The sequence below is a fragment of the Peromyscus leucopus genome, chromosome 1, assembly GCF_004664715.2.
Source record: "Peromyscus leucopus breed LL Stock chromosome 1, UCI_PerLeu_2.1, whole genome shotgun sequence".
Taxonomy (NCBI): Eukaryota; Metazoa; Chordata; class Mammalia; order Rodentia; family Cricetidae; genus Peromyscus; species Peromyscus leucopus.
Window position 1 is genome coordinate 102,664,197 of NC_051063.1, and position 21,552 is coordinate 102,685,748.

A 21,552-nucleotide genomic window follows, 5' to 3' on the forward strand; every position below is an offset into this window, starting at 1 on the left:
CTCAAAAGTCCCAAATATAGCGAAACTCGTACCAGCTGTGCAACCCTTGCCAAGGTAAAACATTATAAACCCACCTGTAAAACATGAACAAGGCTGTTAGGAAAATTAAAAATAAGATCCTCTATACCATGCAACACAATATCAGAAACATAGTGGAAGCTAAGAGATGCCACTGCTGCTATCATTAATAATAAGCGAGCACCTGGCGTCACCGGACCCTCAGGTACAATCCTTTGGGTATTCCACCACCCTGGTTACCGCGGTCCTCAGCCATAATTTCACTGACAAGGCCCCAATCAGACCCACCCCCTCGAACATTCCTGGCTCCCACAAACCTGCCCCCCCTGTAGGGTCTCCTTTCACCCTCAGTTACGAAGGAGGCCTTCCTCTCGCACCGGAGTGGTCAGCACCCCCTCTAGGCCTGGCCATCACGAGGGCACCCAGGCCGCACGCCAGCCAAGGACCCGCGCCGGTTACCTGGCCGCGCACTGCTCCGCCACGCGCACGCCGGACCGCACTTGGCCTCGAGATAAGTCCCGCACGGTGAAGACACAATTAGTTTAAACTATGGTCCCGCCCCCTCTCGCCGCCCTCTCATTGGCCCCGGCCGGCTGTTGTTAGCCGGGCACCTTGGAGGACCCGGGAAAAGGAAGTGCGAGGGCCACTCTAAAGGAAAAAGGGGTAATACTACTTCCGGATCCCGGTCTTGCCTTGAAGGTAACAAGAACAACAAATCCCAGCAAACCCCGAGGCTTCGGCGCCTGCCCCGACTGAACTACACGTCCCAGAAGGCGCCACGAGCACGCTCACGGCGCTGTCTGGGGCGTGATGACGAAGGTAGTTGCCATGGAGTTGCGCGGAGTAACCCTCAGGTAGTGGGACGCTGAGGCCGGAGGGTAAGAGACTGCGGGTGAGTTGGGCGGGAAAACAGGAAAATCTTTCTAGGACACTAGCGCTCTCTGAAAGGGGAAGAACCCCATAAAAAGAGTAAGAACTTTCCCAATTGGGGACCTGAGATTCTCCCCAAACACTCATCCCTGGTCACGGTGAACACAACACTCGAGATGAACTGGGGGACTATGGGTATCATACCCATACATCTTTTGGCACCTCAGCCCAGCATGGCGCTTCCCCAATATGGGTGCCTCAAGTCCCAGACACTGGGAAATCAGAAACGCCCTCGGGCATGGTGTTGGTTTTCCTCTAGGGAACCAGAACTTGTTTAACATGACACATCAGAGTAATTCACAGCCCTTAATTCTGGAAATGAAGAAAAGGTCATGGGGCTTAAAAGTCCCCCTTTCCTTACTCTTCCAAGCAAGAGCTTTTTCAAGGAATCAGCGGGTTCCTCCCATCCACACGCGTATGAGTTTGTCTGTAAATTAGCCTTTTCCTCCTACATCCCTGCCTGGTGGGCTTCTGAAAGCTACAATTTAGATCTTCATTTCTTCTACATTCCTCATGACAGATTTAGTAACTTCTCAAGTTCTTTTACACACTCTTTTTCTATTAAAACAGCCCCTATGAGTCAAGGATATTTATTCCCATTCCACAGATTGAAAAACTGAAACCCAGAGATAAGTGACTTGCCCAAGATCACACACCACACCAATGACAAAACTAGAAGTAGATTCCAGTTCCTTAAGGTCAAACTATCTTTCTTTAGCTTGACTTGGCTGCATCTATAGCAGCTTGTACTTGTCTCAAAGATTATGTTAAACTGCCCGAGGGAAAAAGAACCTGTATGACCATCTTGAGTTATTTACACTTCAACCTGAATGAGTTTCAAATCCATCCTTGAAATGATTAATGAAGAAAGAAAACTAGAGACTGAAGCAAGAGAATCAAATGCATTTAAACTAAGCAAGAAACAGCTGCCAGGATACCTGAGGTCTGAAACTGCCGTGATTCACTGGCCCTGATTGGTCTCTTACTATTTTAAAGTTTCTCTGGGGTTAGTCGTCTGTTTCTCCACTCACTATACCCTCTTCTTAGTGCTCATCAACACCCACACCTTTATTTGCCACCTGCATATCTCCAGCCAAGCCTTCATCTTTTAAGTTCCAGATCTGTATAACCAGTTGTGTCCCTAACATCTCCTTCAGGATGTATGTGAGGCATGTCAACTTCACTGTTTATCTATGCACTCCAACCCTCTCTTCCAAACCTGGGATTCATCCAGTAATCCTACAATGTATACAAACACCCAAGTGTTACTCATAATAACTCTTACATTTCTAATATAGTCCACTTAATACCTAGAAGTCTCTTCTTGTTCAAGAATTTTATACATGCATATAAGCATATAATGGTTTTGATCAAATAAATCTACTTTCCTGTATTGCCTCACCTCCAAATCCTCCCTTAGGCCCCTAAATGTCTTTTTTTGAGACAAACTCACAGAGCTCCACCTGCCTCTCCCTCCCTAAGTGCTGGGATTAAAGGTGTGCACCACCATCCCTAGCTAAATGTCTTTTTAAAATTGGTGGTGGTGGTGGGGGTTGTTTTTGTTTTTCCGAGAAAGCTTTTCTCTGTGTAGCCTTGGCTATCATGGAACTTACTTTGTAGACCAGTCTGCCCTCAAGCTCACAGAGATCACCTGCCTCTGCCTCTGCCTCTCAAGTGTTGGGATTAAAGGCGTGCGCCACAACCACCTGACTAAAATACTCATTTTTATTATTTTATGTGTGTCACCTAATAACTTTACTATTATTTTATGACACATAAAAATAATAAAATGTGTGTATGATACATGTGAGCAAGAGCCCTCAGAAGCCAGAAGAGAGCATCTGGTCCCCTGGAGCTGGAGCTACGGTGGTCATGAGCTACCGATGTGGGTGCTGGGAACCAAACTTGGGCTCTCTTCACGAGCAGCTGTGGTCTCTGCTGAGCTCTCTCTCCAGTCCCACTATTGTTTGTGTTGCTGTTGTTGTTTTTTTCTTTTAAAGACTTGGCCTGCCTTTGTCGCCCAGGCTGTCCTCAAATTTGTGATCATCCTGCCTCTGCCTCCTAAGTGTAAATAATTTTTACTCAGTCCTAGCTACCATCCTGTATTCCCTTCTACTTTGCATACTTCAAAAATATTAAGTAAAAATTTGATACTGTTCACTCTCCTTACCTCCAAATGAATATACATCCTGTGGCTTCCTGCTGTCTTTAGAAAAAGGAGCATCTCAGGGTGGCTTCTGCCCACCTCTCCAGCCTGTACTCTAACCATACACACTTTTTTTCCATTCTAGTTTGTGTCACTTTAAGGTATTCCAAATTTCTGAGTTCACACTAGAACATGCCACCATGGAGCCTTGGCCTTTGCCCACAGTGGGAATGCTTGTCTTTTTCCTCGAGGGAAATGGGTTGTGAAAGTAAACCCAGTGCCTCATGCATGTTAAGTGCGCCTTGTGTCTCAGCTATATCCCACACCCTGGGATGCTCGTCTTTTCCTCTGTTGTTCTTTTTGCCCGTACTTACCCTTCAGCGGTCTCTCAATCCCTCAATTCTAGTGCCTACTGTTCTCTATCATTTACTTAGCTGTAGCAGTCAGGTAGTGAGTGTACGATGACATCCAAGTATGAGAAGAACATGTTCCCTGCCCTGCTGGAGTTTCTGGTCAGACAGACAGTGAGCAGATAATTAGAATGTTCTGAGTGCTACCGTGGCAGTAAGTATAGGGTATGGTGAGAGCCAAGAAGGGAGATTCCACGTCCAGATTTGGGGATAAGGAAAAATTTCTCAGAAAAATTCAAACTGGAGTTGGCTCCTGAAGCAAAAATAACCAGGAGAATGTTGAAAGAAACTATATTCCAAGCAGATCACTCTGGAAAGGAACACTTTCCATCAGAGGCCCATGCAAGTGCAGGGACCTTACTAGGAGTTGTTGAATTTGACCGGATTCCAGAATATGGTGAAGATAAGCTGGGAGTCGGCAGGCAGGAGTCAAGTTAATTGTCCCTGGGCTTCCCTTCCTCCAGAACATATTGACTATGTAGCCAATTTTCCATGGCATCCTTTGATTTTTTTTTTCCTCCACCTGCAGCTCAAACAGAAATCCTCTTTAAGCTAGGCTGTCAATCTCCTATCAGCTTTCCTCATCTGATTATTGCTCCAAGCCTCCAACATAATGTCACAACATGCTTGAGGAAGGGCAGAAACTGGCTAGCAATAAAACAGATTCAAATTCTTAGTAATTCTCCAAATTGGAAATTTTTGTCAACCTGGAATTGGTTAGATAAAGTTAAAAAGACCATGTATAGCCAGGCAGTGGTGGTGCTCATCTCCAGTCTCAGCACTCAGAGGCAGAGGCAGGTGCATCTCTGAGTTCGAGGCCAGCCTGGTCTACAGAGAGAGTTCCAGGACAGCCAGGACTACACAGAGAAATGCTGTCTTGGGGGGGGGGGGGAGGGGGGTCGCTTAAGAGAATATACAAAAATTTGAAAAGAAAAAAAAATACTGCCTTACAAAGGAATACACAGGGTTTATTTATAAAGATCTAGTGTCCTTTACATGTATTCTAGGAGGTCCCAAACTCTTCATGGAAATTAAAATTTTCTTCCTGAGTCTGCTCATATGGCTCCATGTTGTTTGACTTTTCTTGGGTGGGTGGCGTTGAAACAGGGTTTCTCTGTGTACCCCTGACAGTTCTGGAACTTGCTCTGTAGACCAGGCTGGCCTTGAACTCACAGAAATCTGCCTGCCTCTGCCTCTCAAGGAATGGGATTAAAGATGTGCACCACCACTGCCTGGCAACATATACAGTTGTTTTTTGTTTGTTTGTTTGTTTAAGTTTTGAAAAGAAAACTCAATTCAAAACAAGTGTACCCTAACCTTCTCGGTGGTCAGGTCAGTGAGTCAGCTTGGTGAGATGAGTACCATATGGAGAGTCTTCTCTCCAAAAAGTGACAGAGTAAAGAAGGCAAAGCATCTGGAAGTCAGGCCTGCTTTGTGACACATCTAACTCATCATTGACTCCTTTAATTACTCCATGTATCCATCAAACCATTAAGAAGTCTTTGTCAAGTCCAGTGTGGAGTATTTATTGAAGCAGAAGTCTAACTTCTTGTCCCTGTCCTCAAGTTTACAGGGAGAAAACAGAAACTAAGCAAATAATAAAGAAGTTAGTATGAAGGGCTGAAAGTTAGTATGAAAGGGCTGAGTTCCTAGAGTATTTACCCTGGCATGCACAAGACCGCAGGAACCCACACAGACTGAAGTACTGACAGTACAGCTACTTCCATTTATTGAGCGTCTGCTGTAGGCCATACACTAGCTCTTCAGGGAGGGTGTGTCTTCATATCACAAGTAAGAAAACAGATGATGATAAAGTTTTATCCAAAGTGCAGCTGGAGAATGGGTCGGTTAGCTATTGCTGTGTATCAAACCATCCAAAACCAAGTGGCTTAAAACAATAAACATTAATTCTTACTTTGATGACTCTGAGTTACCTGGATGGTTCTTACCGTGGCTGAGTTCATACATCTATCTGCCTGCAGTCATCTGTGGGTTAAGTGACCCTCCCAATCTTGACATTGGGTGTTAGCTGACTGTAGACTGATCTAATCTGGCCTCAGCTGAGGTCATTAGCTCATTTTCACCTCTAGTACCTGATGTCTCACATCCCTCTAGCACTCCAGCCAGTCCTCATGGCATTGGCAGAGAGCAGGAGAGCAAGTCTTCCTATAAAGTTTCTATTTGTGAGGCTGGAAATGTAGCTCAGTGCTAGAGCAATTGCCTAGCATATAAAAGACTCTTGAGTTCATGCCCAGTGCCCAAAACAAAACCTTAAATCTTCTGTTTTCTTCATTTTATCTGTATCTCACAGGCTGGTTCAAAAGCTGAGCTCAGCATCAGAATGGAGTGAAACAATAAAATTATAGTGCAAAGGGGATAGATATCAGGCAGACCATGAATAGGAATCATTGATTCTTACCAGCTTTAATATCTAAATTGAAAAAATAAATTTAAATGATATTTTCTCTGGAAAAGGAAGATTTTTACAAAGCCAAGTATGGTGATACATGCCTGTAATCTTAGCATTTGGGAAGCAGAGGCAGAGGGAATCAGGACTTCAAGTCATCCTTGGTTACATAGTGGGTTCCAGGCCAACGTGGGCTATATGAGAACCTGTGTGTGTGAATGTATATATGTACATATATAATTATACACATACACACGTATATATGTATATTTATACATGTATATACATTTTTTTTCCATGACAGGGTTTCTCTGTGTAACAGCCCTGGCTGTCCTAGAACTTGCCTTTTAGACCAGGCTGGCCTCAAACTTACACAGATTCATACCTGCTTCTGCCTCCTGAGTGTGCCACCACTGCCTGGCTTATATGATTTTTTTTAAAACTGTATATAAGACGGTACATGGGGCTGGAGAGATGGCTCAGCAGTTCAAGCACTGAGCACTGTCTCCTCTTGCACAGAACCCAGGTTTAGTTCTCAGCTGTGTGGTAGCTCACATCCATCTTTAACTCCAGTTCCAGGGCATCTGGCAATCTCCTGACCTCCAAAAAGGCACCAGACACCAGGAGCATTTATGGTGTAACATTTATAAACACACAAGAAAGAACACCTATAATCACAGCACTAGGGAGAACCTGTCTTTAAAACAAAACAAACAAAAAGCCAGCAGGGCATGGTGGTTCAAGCCTCTACCCCCAATACTAGGGAGGCAGAAGCAAAGGAAGGCAATGAGGAGGTGGAGGTGGTGGTACAGGCACACTAGGGCTGACAGGTGAAACAGAGTACTCACTAAATAGGCAACTGTGACTTGGAACTGGCTACAGATTGCTCTGCCACATTAATAGAAACCCAGCAAGGTCTCTCTGTGCTCCTGACAGGGCTCTATTATTTGTCCCTTGGCTTCATTCCTTTTGGTCAGGCACAGGACAGCAGGCACTCAACAAATACTTGGAGAATTGAATTGATATCTTACTGGGAATGAGGTGTGGAATGAAACAGCTGGATTGTCAGAATAGCTCAGTGTCAACTCTGCTAAACAGAAATCAGTATATTGGCAGTTTCTCATTCTGCAAGTGCCTCTTATGAGCCCGGTTCTTTATATGATGGTGAATAAAACACAGGACTAGCTACCAACATGCAGAGCTCCACTTTAGTCTTCTTCAAAAACTTTATTAGAAGCTGCTGCTACATAAAATCATTTCTGCTCTGAAGTTCTAGCCACCAAAAAACAGTAAAAAATTTTTCTTTGGTATTTTAAAATACTTATTCATGCTGGGTGGTGGTGGTGCACGCCTTTAATCTCAGTACTCAGGAAGCAGAGGCAGGTGGATCTCTGTGAGATCAAGGCCAGCCTGGTCTACAAAGCGAGTTCCAGGACAGCTGGGGTATTTATAGAGAAACCCTATCTTAAAAATCAAAATGGAAAAAAAGAGAGACTGGAAAAATGTCTCAGCAGTCAAAAGCACTGGCTGCTCTTCCAAAGGACCCAGGTTCAATTCCCAGCACTTATATGATGGCTGACAACAGCCTATAACTCCAGTCCCAGGGGATCTGACCTCTAGCCTCCATAGGCACCAGACACATAACTGGTGCACAAACATGCATGCAGGCACAAGAGCCATACACATACATTTTTTAATTAAATAATTTAAAAATTAGGTACTAAAGTAGGTTGGGCTTCTGCCTAAGCTAGGTTCCTCTAGTTCTACAAAAGAAGACTGAGGGTTGCAGACATGGCTCAGTAACTGAGCTTGTCCAGTGTATGCAATGGATGTACATTCTATCCCTAACACCATAGGAAAAAGAAAAGAATAATGAGTTGTTGGATGCCTATAGATTTTCCTAAGTCAGAAAGAAACTGCTTAAGTTAATCTGGCATGGCTGAGAAAACACCTGCCAGTCAGAGCAGTGAGGACCTCTACCATGTTGTTCCTACCAGCTTGCTTTGCTGCTGCCCAGGGGGGTCTTCATCTCTGTCATTATTAGCTCCTGATCTCCTTTTTATTTCTTTGAGATAGTTTTGTGTAGGCCAATGGTAGCTTCAAACTTGCTCTGTAGTTGACAGTGACTTTTAAAACTCCTGATCTTGCTGGGCGGTGGTGGTGCACACCTTTAATCCCAGCACTTAGGAGGCAGAGGCAGGCGGATCTCTGTGAGTTCGAGGCCAGCCTGGGCTACCAAGTGAGTTCCAGGAAAAGGCGCAAAGCTACACAGAGAAACCCTGTCTCGAAAAACCAAAATAATAATAATAATAATAATAATAATAAAATAAAAAATAAAAAAAACCCTCCTGATCTTTATGCTTCTATCTCCCAAGTATTAGGATTATAAATGTAACCCACCATAGTCACTTTGGTTTTCAAGAAAGGATCTTACTATGTAGCCCAGGCTGGCCTTGAACTTGAGATCCTGTCTTAGCCTCCCTCCCAAGTGGGAAGGATACCAACTAGTGCAAAACTAAGCTCTTTCTTCTTAGTCATGACTTCTGTCAGTTTCTTCTCCAACTACTCCTTGGCTTCCTCTTCCCAGGATGGTCTGTCTCCAGTAATGAAGATGGCGATTCCCAAATAGAGATCAGCATCTCCTCCTTTCAGTTGTTTTGTTTTGCTTTTTGAGATTGGGTCTTTCTATGTAATCCTGGAGATGGCTATGTACACTAGGGTAGCCTCGAACTCATACAGATCCTCCTGCCTCTACCTCCTGGGACTAAAAGAGTGGTAGTATTTTTTTAAAGAGTGCTGGGATTAAAAAAGCATGCCATTACCCTGGCTTAGATTCTTTTCTCCTGTGTAGTTGGTAACCCACTCCAGGTCTTCCATACCGTCATCGAGCTTTAATGGCTTTTTGGAAGCCACTCCAGGCCACTAGTCTCAGCCTTCAACTTTCTGCATCTTCATCACATCCTTCCTGTGGACTTGGTATCTAAAAGATTCAGGTCTTCCTAATGAATAATCCATGTCCATGAGCACAAACACTTGACAGAATTCAGATGCTGGGTGACTCAGGCTGACATGTCCCAAAAGGTCAGTTATGACTACTACTTTCATTGCTGTTGAAAAGTCCCATGTAGCCCAGTCTGCTCTCAAATTTACTACATTGCTGGGCATGACCTTAACTCCTGATAACCTTGCCTCTACTTCCTAAATGCTGAGTTACAGGTGTGTGGCACTTCGTCCACAAGACTGCTAATTTTTAGGGCAAGATACTCCCTTTTTCTTTTTCTTCTTGGCTTTTTGAGACAGCATTTCTTTATATAGCCCTAGCTGTCTTGGAACTCTTTGTAGACCATGCTAGCCTCTAATTCACATAGATCCCATGCCTCTGCCTCCCAAGTGCTGGGACCAAAGGCATCCATCACTATGCCCAGCTTAAGATGCTCTCTTTTTATTCCTCCAAATCATAAATTACCAAAAAAGGAATTTGCTTGCACTGCATTTATTAAGCCTCAACTGAAATCAGGTCCTTCGTAGGTTTTACTGTTGTTAAGACAGGATTTCATTATATATAACACAGCAGACCTTGACTTTATGACTCTCCTAACTCAGCCTCCAGTGTTCACCAGCCTCCAGCATCCCCAGCTATATCTTTGCATTCTTAACTATGTCCTTTATTTTTTGTTGTTGCTTTGTTTTGTCTGGTTGTTTTTGAGAGTTGCTCAAGCTGACCTCAAACTCACAATCTTCCTGCCTTAGTTTCCTAAGTGCTAAGACTACAGATATGTCTCTTGGCTTTGGCCTCTAACAAAATTTAATTTGAACAGTGCTTGCTAATTTCATTGTCTCTGCACACAGGCTAATTTCTTCTTCGATTCCTATAATGAGTACTACATATTCCCAGGCTTTCCTTTGTCCTTTGGCTGCCAGGAATGTAATAACTAAGTCCTGAGGTCTCTGATACATTTCATCTTTTAACCTAGTTAGTTTTTGTTTGTTTGTTCTGTTTTTAGAAACAGGGTTTCTCTCTGTAGTCCTGGCTGGCCTGGAAATTGCTCAGTAGACCAGGCTGGCATCAAACTTAGAGATCAGCTTATCTTCCACATGCTGTGACTAAAAGTGGGTGCCACCACACCCAGCTGTTGTCTTTTTTTTTTTTTTTTTTTTTCTGTATCAGCATTGTCCAGTTTGGTGACCACTATTCTTATGTGACAATTAAGCACCTGACTCAACAGGTAGCTAGTTCATCTTGGGATGGGCTCTAAAATAGCTCAGTAATTCCTAATATTGATTGCATGTTAAATATTTTGGATATGCTAAGTTAAATATTAGGATTAACTTCACCCATTTCATGTTGCTGAAATTATAGCTCCTAAAATTATTTATTTACTTATTTATCTGTGTGGACAAATATATGGAAGTCAGGAGATAATTTTATGGTGTTGATTCTCTCCTATTATATGTTCAGGTTGCCAGCCTTGTGCAGCAAGTGCCTTTACCTGCTGAGCCTTCTCATTAGTCCATATAGTTCTAACATCTTGAAATTATGTATCTAAAAACCAGGCTTGCATTTGTGACTTGCATTCTCTCTGCTGGACTGCTAGCACTGCTCTACAAGGCATCCTGCTTTGTGAGCATATGTTATTGCTATAAACCTCATCCTTTGGGAAAGCGAGGAAGGCAGGCAGAGGAAGTAACAGCAGGGGCTGGAGTGAAAAGAAGTCTAGCCTAGAGACTTGTCTTTTGTCTACTTGCTTTTTGTTTATGCAATTCATACACACATAACAAACAACCTTTGCTACAGTGTTTCTCGGCTATCTTCATTCCAGGTGAGTAGCATTCAACAGCTCTTCCTAGTCTCCAGGAAAAACCTGTTTTCAGGTTACTTTACCTAACATATTGGAAAGGATTGGATAAGACACGTCACTCATTTCAAATGACTGATAACTTTGTGTTCACCTCTCTCTGGGGGTGTTTCCATTTTAACAGGGAACAATCCCTGAACCCAATGGAATGAATCCCTAATGGTGGAGTTTCAGGCTTCAGTGACAGGTGAGTGAGGGTAGACTCTGGTTTTCCGTTTATATGTGTTGTTACATCCAAGATGTGACTGGAAGTAGGGTTCTCAGATGTAAAGGGCTAATAGACAAGCTGCACAGAGAAGGAAGGTAGCAAATCTCTAGTTGTGTTAGAAAGGGAAGGACTCAGACACCAACCAGATTCAGTGCATGCCTTCAAGGGTTTGTTAAGTAATAGAATAGTGCAGCTGATGTCAACAGAGACTAGGCAGCAAGACAGTCTCCATGGTGACTACTGTGCAGTAGCAAGAGGGCTCTCAGTAGGATTCCAGAGACTATGACTGCTGTCCACAACTGACTCGGCTTAACTCTGGGCAAGTCCTTTACCCTTTGGGTCTCAGTTTCTTCATCTGGAAAATAGAAATAGGTGCTATAGTCATGTGATGGTGCATACCTATAATCCCAGCACTCAGGAGGCTGAGGAAGGTGGATCATTAGTTTGAGGCTAGCCTGGGCTACATCAGACCCTATGTCAATAAAACAAAACAAAAATCCCCATAAGGAATGGGTGCTATAACTATCAGATAAGTTCTAAGTGTCATGAAGTTGCTCTGAGAAGAAATATACTACACATGAAAGGACCAGTACCTTAAAATGGAAATGCAGCTAGGTAGGCCTAGAGTTGTAGAGTAGAAAGCAGTGTGCAGGGCTGTGGGGAATCCTGAAGGTAGACATTCCATATACGGAACGTTCTTCTCTGTCCTCCAGGCTGAACCCAGACTCCCAGGGCCCATGCTTCCACCTGATGAATGATGGCCTGAACTATGAGCAAACGGGACTATATGAACACTTCGGTGCAGGAGCCTCCTCTTGACTACTCCTTCAAAAGCATCCACGTGATCCAAGGTCAGTCCACAGAGCACAGCATCAACACACCACGCTATCAACTAGGAAGTACCTAGGAAGAATCCCAGTTTTCTGTTTAAAACGCCTAAACAGATTTTTCCCCAACTTCTTGTTGTCTCTGAAGGGAGAGGGTGAAGTGAGGATTTTTTGTTATTTTACAGGGCTAAGGAGTGAATGTAAGGACCTTACATGTAGGGCAAATGCTCTATATCTGAGCTTTATCCTCAGCCTTGAGATTAAGAAATACGTATTTTAACTTCATATATATTGGTGTTTTGCCTGCATGTATGTCTGCACCCCTTGATGCCTGGTGCAGGCAGAGGTCAGAGGTGGGCATCAGCCCCCCTGAACCTGAGTTAGAGATGGCAGTGAGCCTCCATGAAGGTGCTGGGAATTCGACTGGGTCCTCTGGAAGAGCTGCCAGTGCTCTTAACTGCTGCACTATCTCTTCCAGCTCCCTTGAGATTTTATTTTTATTTATGTATATGAATGCTTTTCCTAAATGTATGTATGAGCCCACATGCATGCCTGGTGCCCAAGGAAGTCGGAAGAGGGCTTCAGATTCCCTAGAACTGGAGTTAGGGACTGTTGTGAGCCATCATGTGGATACTGCAAATCAAACCCTGGTGTTCTGCAAAAGCAACAAGTGCTCTTTTGCTTTTGTTTTGTTTTGTTTCGAGACAGGGTTTCTCTGTGTAATTTTGGTGCCTGTCCTGGATCTCACTCTGTAGACCAGGCTGGCCTTGAACTCACAGAAATTGGCCTGGCTCTGCCTCTCAGAGTGCTGGGATTAAAGGTGTGTGCCACCACTGCCCATTAGCAACATGTGCTCTTAACCACTCACCAGCCCCTAGTTTCTAAAAGCAGCAAATTGGAAAGGAACCAGTCGTCTCTTGTGGTAGCTGACCTGTCTTCAAGAGAAGCCAGGCTATAGCAGGAAATTCCTGAAGAATACTAAGAGAAATAGGCTGCTGCCAGGTTCTACCATGGTGGCAAAACCTTGTCTCTTTTGTCTAGGAACATAGGCCTGTTCTGCTCATTGGTAAAACATGAGGTCTTTTTTTGCAACAAACTGACATATTCCCAGTTAGCATTCTTGACAGATTTCTTCCATTCATTCCATACATGCCAGATTTATTCCATCATCACTAACATTCACTGTAGTTCCAGCTCTGCCAGCATCCAGTCTGTTTTACTATTCAGTGTCTTCCTAAATAGGCAGCTAACCCCTTTCACGGTGCATGATGAAACTTTCACAGTACTACTTGCTCAAGTAGGCAGTTCTGCCACCTGTGCCTTTGGCTACTGTCCTCACAGAACACGTGTACAAACTCACAATCTCAGATGTATTATCTGGCTTTGGTTTTCTGTTAGGTAGCCACCCATTAGCTCAAGAGCGTTACTAGCCTGGATTTTGGTTCAGGGCACTACTTCAGTTAGTGTCCAACACACTAGTGACTCATGTCTGTCTCTCCCCAGCACATGCTCATCTACCATGACCTTGTGCTTTTTCTGACTGATGTAATATATATTTCAAAAGGGTTTTAGTTGCAATAATAGCTTTGTGTATGAAAGCCAAAGTGATTGGGGAGTGGAATGTAATGGCTCCTACTGTAGCATAGAAATTTCCAGCATTCAGTACGAAGATCTGATGCTGCTCCTTGTGGACTCCTCAGAATAAGGAAATACACTAGTCAATTCTACCCAAGGTACCTGTACAGCACAAAATAGAATTTGCAGATGCTACACACTCCATCCAGCTGTTCAGAATTTACTGAGCATCTATTATTATTATTATTATTATTATTATTATTATTATTGGTTTTTTTGAGACAAAATTTCTCTGTGTAACAGCTATGGTTGTCCCGGAACTCGCTCTGTAGACCAGGCTGGCCTTGATCTCACAGAGATCCACCTGCCTCTGCCTCCCAAGTGCTGGGATTAAACGGGCAAGCCACCATCACCTGGCTGAACTCCTATTATTTATTAAGCAGTTATTTACATATATGTGCAGACATATATACACCAGGCAATTGAACTCCTTGCTACGTCTGTTAAGGGGTGGCAGAGGGAAAGACATATTAAACCCAGAGCCCTTTCTGTTCCCTAGAGCTTCAAAATTTAGAAGTTAAAGAAGGATAGAGTTGCGGGCTTCTTGGGACAGTATTTGCTGAATTAATCAAGGTTTGTCACAGAATCTGAGACACCAGTGACTTTACATCTAGTTTGGACTCCCTGATCAGGCAGCAGTTTCAGGAGTGTCACCAGACATAGGCTCATCCCATGCACAACCAGCAGCTTGCTATGTATGCTCACAAACACAGCACTAAGGGCGTCCTCCGTGTGGAACTGCCACTTCCTTCCACTGTGGACACTAACACGATGACGCTAAAAGTTCTTCTATCAAACTGACTCCTGACTTCCAGGCATGTGGGAAAACATTGCATGGTAACACACTAGAATTTAGGTAGAGGATCAAGGATTCCCTGCAGTTGGTGCCTCCCAATTTTAATTCTGTTAGTGCTGGTATTTACGGTCTAGTTTCCAGACCTACTCTGAACTAGGAACCTTTTAACACATGCTCAAGTAACATGCTACCTTAGTATAGCCTGAAAGGATGGGTACCTATAACAATTTTAGATGCCCCCTTTCACCCTAGGTAACAAGAGCTCAGGCTTCCTCATATTAAGGCAACTCCATCCAGAGGCTCCTTCACAGCGTGGGACCAGCCTTTTATGTGACATTAAAGCTTCTACATTATCAGAATAGGTGCTAGTTCATGTGTAGTTATTCTGACATTATTATTCATCTAAATCAACTTTTAAAGTTTTTGGAAGGTGTGAGAGGGAGACATGATTTGGAGTTTACTCATGGACAGAAGTACTCTGCTCCATTATCCTTATACCCCCTCTGCCCGCCAGGGTTCAATCTTGGGTCCTGTTCATTCCAAGACTAACGCAGAGAGCCACCTGGAGGATGCTGTCTGACCTGCAACTGAGAGGAAGTGATCAGCTGCTGTGTGCAGAGTGCGCTAAGTGCTTTCTCCCTATAGGCCACTTAGGACTTGCTAAAGGCTTGGAGACAGTAGGGAAATGGAAACCACTTTAACTAAACTGCAGTCTGGCTCTGGGTCTCCCACTGATGCCATCTTGGGCAGAGTCCACCCACCTTCATTATGAATCTCATTTGAAAAAGAAGCAAGGGAGGGATGTGTGTGTGTGTTTTCTCTGCATCCTCATTTTCCAATGTGGGTGTTCAGGCTACCTGCTTGCACTTCTATTCATTTTCACTCCAATTTGGCTTCTGTCCTCAAGCCTTTACGTGGCAGTAGCACACGCCTTTAATCCCAGCACTCAGGAGGCAGAGCCAGGCAGATCTCTGTTAGTTTGAGGCCAGCCTAGTCTACAGAGTGAGATTCAGGACAGGCTCCAAAACTACACAGAGACAGGTTTGTCTGGGGAGGGAGGGGGGCGGGGGGATGTAGCTGGTAACCATGTAAAAGGCTTGAGGACAGAAGCCAGGAGTGAAAATGAATAGGAAGTACAAGCAGGTAGCCTGATGGTTACCAGCTACTTCTGAGCACCAGTGTTAGTGTTGAATCCTTGTCTTTCCTGGAACTTACTCCTCCATATACTGTAGACTCTCCAAACACCTTTAAACTCAGGGGCTTGAGGGATGGCTTAGCAGGTAAGAGCACTGGCTGCTCTCCCAAAGAACCTGGGTTTGATTCCCAGCACCCACAAGACTCACAACCATCTGGAATTCTAGTTCTTGGGGATCTGATGACCTCTTCTGACCTTACTAGGCATGGTACACATACATGCAGGCAAAATACCCATATACATAAAATTTTAATTAAAAATAAATAAAACTGTTCTCTCCTGTATCTCCCTGTTCTTCAGATTATTTACTAACTTTTTATGTCTTTCTCTTCCTCTCAGGATTTGCCTGTTTCTCTAATTTATATACTCTGTACTAAAAGTTTGTAAAGCTGTCTCCTCGGTTTTAGACCTTTATTCTAATGCCTACCTGCCTCGTTGGCTTCTCTTGCCTTTTCATACAACAGGAACCTCTAACACACTAAATCCAAACTTAAACTCATTACCTCTTCAATCCAATTTCTCCTGAAATTCTTCATCAGCTAACAGAACCTAAACAAAAAGCTGGGCACCATCTTTATATAGCCTTCTACCCTTACATTTAGTCAGCCAAATCATAATTGCTATGTCCATCTTGTCTCATGCTAAAGTAGACAAACTGATCTTTGAATTCTACCTACCTTCTAAATCTATATTCTATATTGAAGCTTCAAAGTAGCCTTTCAAGTGAAAAGCAGAATTATCTGGTGAGTTTTCTTTTCTTTCTTTTTATGTGCATTGATGTTTTATCTGCATTTATGTCTGTGCAAGGGTGTCAGATCCCCTGAAACTGGAGTCACAGGAGTTGTGAGCTGCCATGTGGATACTGGGCATTGAAACCAGGTCCTGTGGAGAAGTAGCCAGTGCTCTTAACCAACGGGGCCATTTCTTCAGCCCTCTGGTGATTTTTTTTTTTTTTTTTTTTTTTTTTTTTTTGTTCTTCCTTGTTTTTTTGAGACAGGGTTTCTCTATATAGCCCTTGCTTTTATGGAACTCACTTTATAAACCAGGCTGGTCTTGAACTCTTGAGATCCATCTCCCAAATGCTCGGATTAAAGGTGTGTGCCACCACCGCCTAGCTAAATTACCTCTGTTTTAAACACTCTGTGACTTGTCATTACCTACAGGACAAAGCCCAAGATCTTAGCCTCGCATTTAGGACTAAGGACTGGCTCCTGTCTGCTTTTTTTCTACTTGTGCCCTGTGTGTGGTACTGGTGGACACATGTCTCCATCCTGCTCTCTTCTTGTACCTTTGCTCATGTGCTCATCCCTTCTCCCTCCTTTGCCGGGTTAACGTCTCCTAATCTACCAAGTTCAGTTCACATTCTGCCTTGCCTGCGCTCTCAGGGCACCGAGACCTTCCCTTGCTGTGATGACTGTGGACTGTCACACAAAACTCACTGCCAGTTTGTTTCCATCCTGCCCACAGAAATTCCTCTGAAAGACACACGCTTCATCCCCGCCCTACTACTCATCCAGAGCCTGGCACATTCTCTCTCCTTGTTTACTACTGTGTATCTATCTGATAAAGCTTGTAATTATGGAGGAAAGGAAGGACACTGGATGTGCTCCACTGGAGTGAATTCTGTAAGCTATTATATTATACTAGAAGAGGATTCTGCACTTTGTGATAGCATCTTGGTCTACCCAACAACTCTGGTTCTTACTTCCCTTATCTGTGAAATGGGAAAAAGTCTGCTCCACTAACGGGTGATATACATGGAATCCAATAATGCAATAGACACGAGAAGGCCATCGGACCTAAAATTCTTTAGCCTTTACTCCCAACTTACTCTGATCTTTGGAGCTTGAGACAGGGTCTCACTACACTCTAGTGCTGGGGCCCTGCCAAAGCCTCCAAGTAGCTCTTGAATATTCATCTTTCCAGCTCTTCCTTCTCACTCCCTAAAGGCAGAAAAGCAACAATGATGAGCCCAAGCCTTGGGCTAGTGATGGCTTGGAGGTTAAGAGCAGTTGGTGTTCCTACATAGGCACCAAGTTCAATTCCTAATGCTCACATGGTGGCTCACAACCACCCCTAACTCCAGTTCTAGGGGATCTCACACACTCTTCTGACTTCTGCAGACACCAGGCATGCACATGGTGTACATATATACAGGTAAACCGTTCATACAAATAAAAGTTAAAAATCTAAATAAATAAACCAACAAACTCAAGTCGTATTTTGTTGTCATAGATCTGGTAAGCGAGGAGCCAAGGACAGGTCTACGACCAGTGAAGCACTCAAAGTCAGGAAAGTCACTGACCCAGTCCCTGTGGCTCAACAACAATGTCCTCAACGACCTGAAAGACTTCAGCCAGGTGGTTACACAGCTTCTGCAGCACCCAGAGAACCTGGCCTGGATCGACCTCTCCTTCAATGACCTGACTTCCATTGACCCTGTGAGTTCCTAGCCCTGGACATCTAGTCAAGGGCTAGCTTGAAGCCACTGTGTCCTTATCAAGGAAGCAGAGGCAATGTGGTACAGTTCAAAGGACATTGTTGCAGAGATACATAGTTGTAGGCACAAATCTTTAGTTTCCCCCTTATTATGTGACTGTACATAACTTCTTTGTTTTGTTTTTTGAGACAGTCTCACTATGTATCCCTAGTTGGCCTGTAACTCACTGGCCTTTACTTAGCGAGATCCACCTGCCTCTGGGAGTCTCACAAGCTACATAGTTTCTTCTCTTTTTCTTTTCTTTTTTTTTTTTTTTAAGATTTATTTACTAATTTATTTATTTATTATGTATACAGTGTTCTGTCTGCACATATCCCTGCAGGCCAGAAGAGTGCACCAGGTCTCACTACAGATGATTGTGAGCCACCATGTGGTTGCTGGGAATTGAACTCAGGACCTCTGGAAGAGCAGTCAGTGCTCTTAACCTCTGAGCCATCTCTCCAGCCCCGCTACATAGTTTCTTAAAACTTCAGCCTTCCTATAAATGGGGATAAGATGCCATATTCATAATGGTTTTATAAGGATTCAGTGAAAATGTGTGAGAACCACCTTGCCTATCAGTGGCTGGAGCAAGCCTATAGCAGTCGTCACTAGGACTCAACTGTGCTTTGGGCTGAGCTCCACTGAGGAGGAGGCAGTGGACAAGGACATCAGTTGTTTTCTGTGAAATCTAAGTTTTAAAAACATAGTTTGGCCAAGTATGCTGGTGCTTGTTTGTAATTCTAGCACTTGGAAGGTAGAGGTAGGAAGATGAGTTCAAGGTCATCCTCAGCTACATAGTGAGCTTGACGCCTGCCTGGACTACATGAGAAAGGATAAGGAAGAGAAGGAAAGAAGATAGAAAAGGAAGCAAACAAGGAAGAAAGAATTTAGAAAAAGGAAAGATCTGGAGCATGATTTGGAAACTGTTCCTCTGCAGTATGCAATAAGAACTCAACTAGGGCCGGGCGGTGGTGGCACACGCCTTTAATCCCAGCACTCAGGAGGCAGAGGCAGGCGGATCTCTGTGAGTTCGAGGCCAGCCTGGGCTACCAAGTGAGTTCCAGGAAAGGCGCAAAGCTACCCAGAGAAACCCTGTCTCGAAAATGAAAAAAAAAAGAAAAAAAAAAAAAAAAAAAAAACTCAACTAGGATCTTCAAAGCTTATATGCTGAGCATTGATACTCCCCTGTAGGCTTGGAACGATGAGTCATCACAGTTGGAGAGGCCTTAAGGGGCAAAGAAGTCTTAAGGAGAAGGAAAGCTGTCACCTGACCGGTCAAATAGATATCAAGATGGATGCCAGCTCTATTTTAGGTTTTGTCCTCCTGTTAAGAGCATTTGTTGCTCTTGCAAGAGGACCCAAGTTCAGTTCCTAGCACATACATGGTGGTTGACAACCATCCATATAACTCCAGTTTCACCAGGCTCTTGTATGGGGCACAGACGTACATGCAGGCAAACACTTATGCACATAAAATAAGGCCTAGAAAGATGACTCAGCAGTTAAGAGCATTTGTTGCCCTTCCAAGGACCTGGGTTCAATTCTCAGCACCCACACGGTGGCTCACAACTGTCTGTAAATCAGGGTCCAGGGAATCCAATGGCCTCCGCAAGCACTAGGCATGCATGTGGTATACATCCATACATGTAGGCAAAATACCCATACACATAAAAGAATAATTATTTTTTAAGTAACAAAAAACTAGAGTAACAAATACTAGAGTCCTCTAGAATGCTGTGAGGGGTGCTGAGGGGGGCCAAGTTGTTCTCCTGACTTGTCTCCAGACTCCAGATAGTCTACTGAGCACAGATCCAGAGTCTTTTTTTTTTTTTTCTTTTTCTTTTTTGGAGCTGAGGATCGAACCCAGGGCCTTGCACTTGCTAGGCAAGCACTCTACCACTGAGCCAAATCCCCAACCCGAGATCCAGAGTCTTTGTCCAGCCTGACTTTTGATTTCTGCCCTAACAGGTCCTAACAACATTCTTCAACCTAAGTGTCCTCTACCTTCATGGCAACAGCATCCATCGCCTAGGGGAGGTGAACAAGCTATCTGTCCTCCCTCGTCTCCGGAGCCTGACCCTCCATGGGAACCCCATTGAGGAAGAAAAGGGGTATAGGTAAGTTCTTGGAGCTGGGGTCCAGATGCGCCTCCCTAAGGAACAAGGGGAGGGAGACAAACTTAAGACCACTCTTCTCCCACACGTGGACACAGGAGGAAGGGGCAGACCTCTAAGCATTCCCCTTGCTCTCAGAATGAACCCCGTCTTCCCACATCACAGCCAAGCTGTCGGAAGAGACAGCAGCCACTGGTGGAGGGGAGGGAGTTCTAGTGTGGGGCTCACCCCCAAGTCTTCCCCACAGGCAGTATGTGCTATGCAACCTGCCCCGTATCACCACGTTCGACTTCAGTGGAATCACCAAGGCAGACCGCACCACAGCCGAAGTCTGGAAACGCATGAACATCAAGCCCAAGAAGGTCCGGATCAAGCAGGATGTACTCTGAAATTCACAGGACCCCAGCACACCTAATGCCCTGAGGATGATCAGCTTGGTTTGACAATAAATGATTTAAGCTGTTCAGCAAATTAAAGTCCCCTGCACCTTGTAAGGATGCCTTCCATGCCCAGCAGCTACCAGTAAAACTTCATAGTGGAGCCGGGCGGTGGTGGCGCACGCCTTTAACCCCAGCACTCAGGAGGCAGAGGCAGGCGGATCTCTGTGAGTTCGAGGCCAGCCTGGGCTACAGAGTGAGTTCCAGGAAAGGCGCAAAGCTACACAGAGAAACCTTGTCCCAAAAAACAAAAAAAAAAAAAAAACTTCACAGTGGAGGCACAGGCTTACTGGCTCAGGACCCAGGGACCTGGTGTTGCCATGCAGGAAACTATCCTCATTGGCCCCTTTGTACTCTTTAGCCTTCAGATATGGGAATAGAGTAGATGAGCAATTTGTAAAAAAAAAAAAAAATTTAAAAGAGATTCTAACTCTAGCCCATGCTAGCCTTGAACTTGTAACAATCCTCTTGCCGTAGTCTCCTGAGTGCTGGTATTAACAGGAGTAAGCCACCATGCCTCACCCAAAGTCTTCCTAAAGCGCCAAGGTGTGCAGAGCTGCCATCAGCCTCTAGAGCAGGGCCAGAAAATAGCTGTGATCTATTTCTATCAGAGCAGAGTAGTTTTACTCTCAGGTTGTGATTCTGGTTAAGATTTCATTTCCTAGTGGGTGGTGGTGGCACATACCTTTAATCCCAGCACTAGAAGCCGAGGCAGTCAGATCTCTGAGTTCAGGGCCAGCCTGGTCTACATGGTGAGTTCTAGGTCAGCCAAAACTACATAGTGAGACCCTGTCTCAAAAAAAAAAAAAAAAAAATCATTTCCTGAAAAGAATAACTATCGGAGTATGACCTCCTCCCTCCCACCCCTAGGGGCTATGTGTAAGCCTACTGAGCCTGAGGCAAGTCTCCAACAGCCACAACTGCCTCCAGTTCAAGTCTGTACAGTTGTGACAGTGTTACCATCAGGCGAGAGGGGAAAATGAATGGTCTCATCCTACCTAAGGTTACCCAACACTATATCAGCTAAGACCTGGCAACCTTGAACTTTTATCTCCTAGATTCCTCCTTAATGAGGCTGAAGACATTCCTCT

At 44.3% G+C, this 21,552-nt stretch overlaps 2 protein-coding genes across 6 annotated transcripts in view; one reads left to right on the top strand and one right to left on the bottom strand.

Annotated features, from left to right (window-relative positions):
- Numa1 (nuclear mitotic apparatus protein 1) overlaps positions 1–562 on the bottom strand; it is a 79,675-nt gene extending 79,113 nt beyond the window's left edge. The window contains exon 1 of the mRNA XM_028889106.2: positions 478–562. The gene's annotated coding sequence lies outside the window, so the exon portion shown is untranslated. The remainder of the gene's footprint in view (positions 1–477) is intronic.
- Positions 563–715: 153 nt separating this feature from the next.
- LOC114706594 (leucine-rich repeat-containing protein 51) lies at positions 716–20,495 on the top strand. Of its 5 annotated transcripts, none has more exons than XM_028889052.2 (6): positions 716–910; positions 10,892–10,954; positions 11,689–11,826; positions 17,664–17,869; positions 19,879–20,027; positions 20,272–20,495. In XM_028889052.2, the coding sequence occupies exons 3-6, from the start codon at positions 11,745–11,747 to the stop codon at positions 20,411–20,413; spliced, it is 579 nt and encodes a 192-aa protein (XP_028744885.1). In that variant the 5' UTR covers positions 716–910; positions 10,892–10,954; positions 11,689–11,744; the 3' UTR covers positions 20,414–20,495. The 5 variants fall into 5 exon arrangements, with proteins under 5 accessions (XP_028744885.1, XP_028744883.1, XP_037052819.1 ...); XM_028889050.2 differs by having other exon boundaries at positions 716–896; XM_037196924.1 differs by lacking the exon at positions 10,892–10,954.
- Positions 20,496–21,552: the final 1,057 nt, after the last annotated feature.

What these genes read in the sequence shown, in the direction of transcription:
- LOC114706594 (XM_028889052.2), top strand. Translation starts at nt 11,745, where the DNA reads ATGAGCAAACGGGACTATATGAACACTTCGGTGCAGGAGCCTCCTCTT. An exon ending in ACCTGACTTCCATTGACCCT is followed by an intron (nt 17,870 to 19,878) that starts GTGAGTTCCTAG and finishes CTGCCCTAACAG; the next exon opens with GTCCTAACAACATTCTTCAA. An exon ending in GAGGAAGAAAAGGGGTATAG is followed by an intron (nt 20,028 to 20,271) that starts GTAAGTTCTTGG and finishes TCTTCCCCACAG; the next exon opens with GCAGTATGTGCTATGCAACC.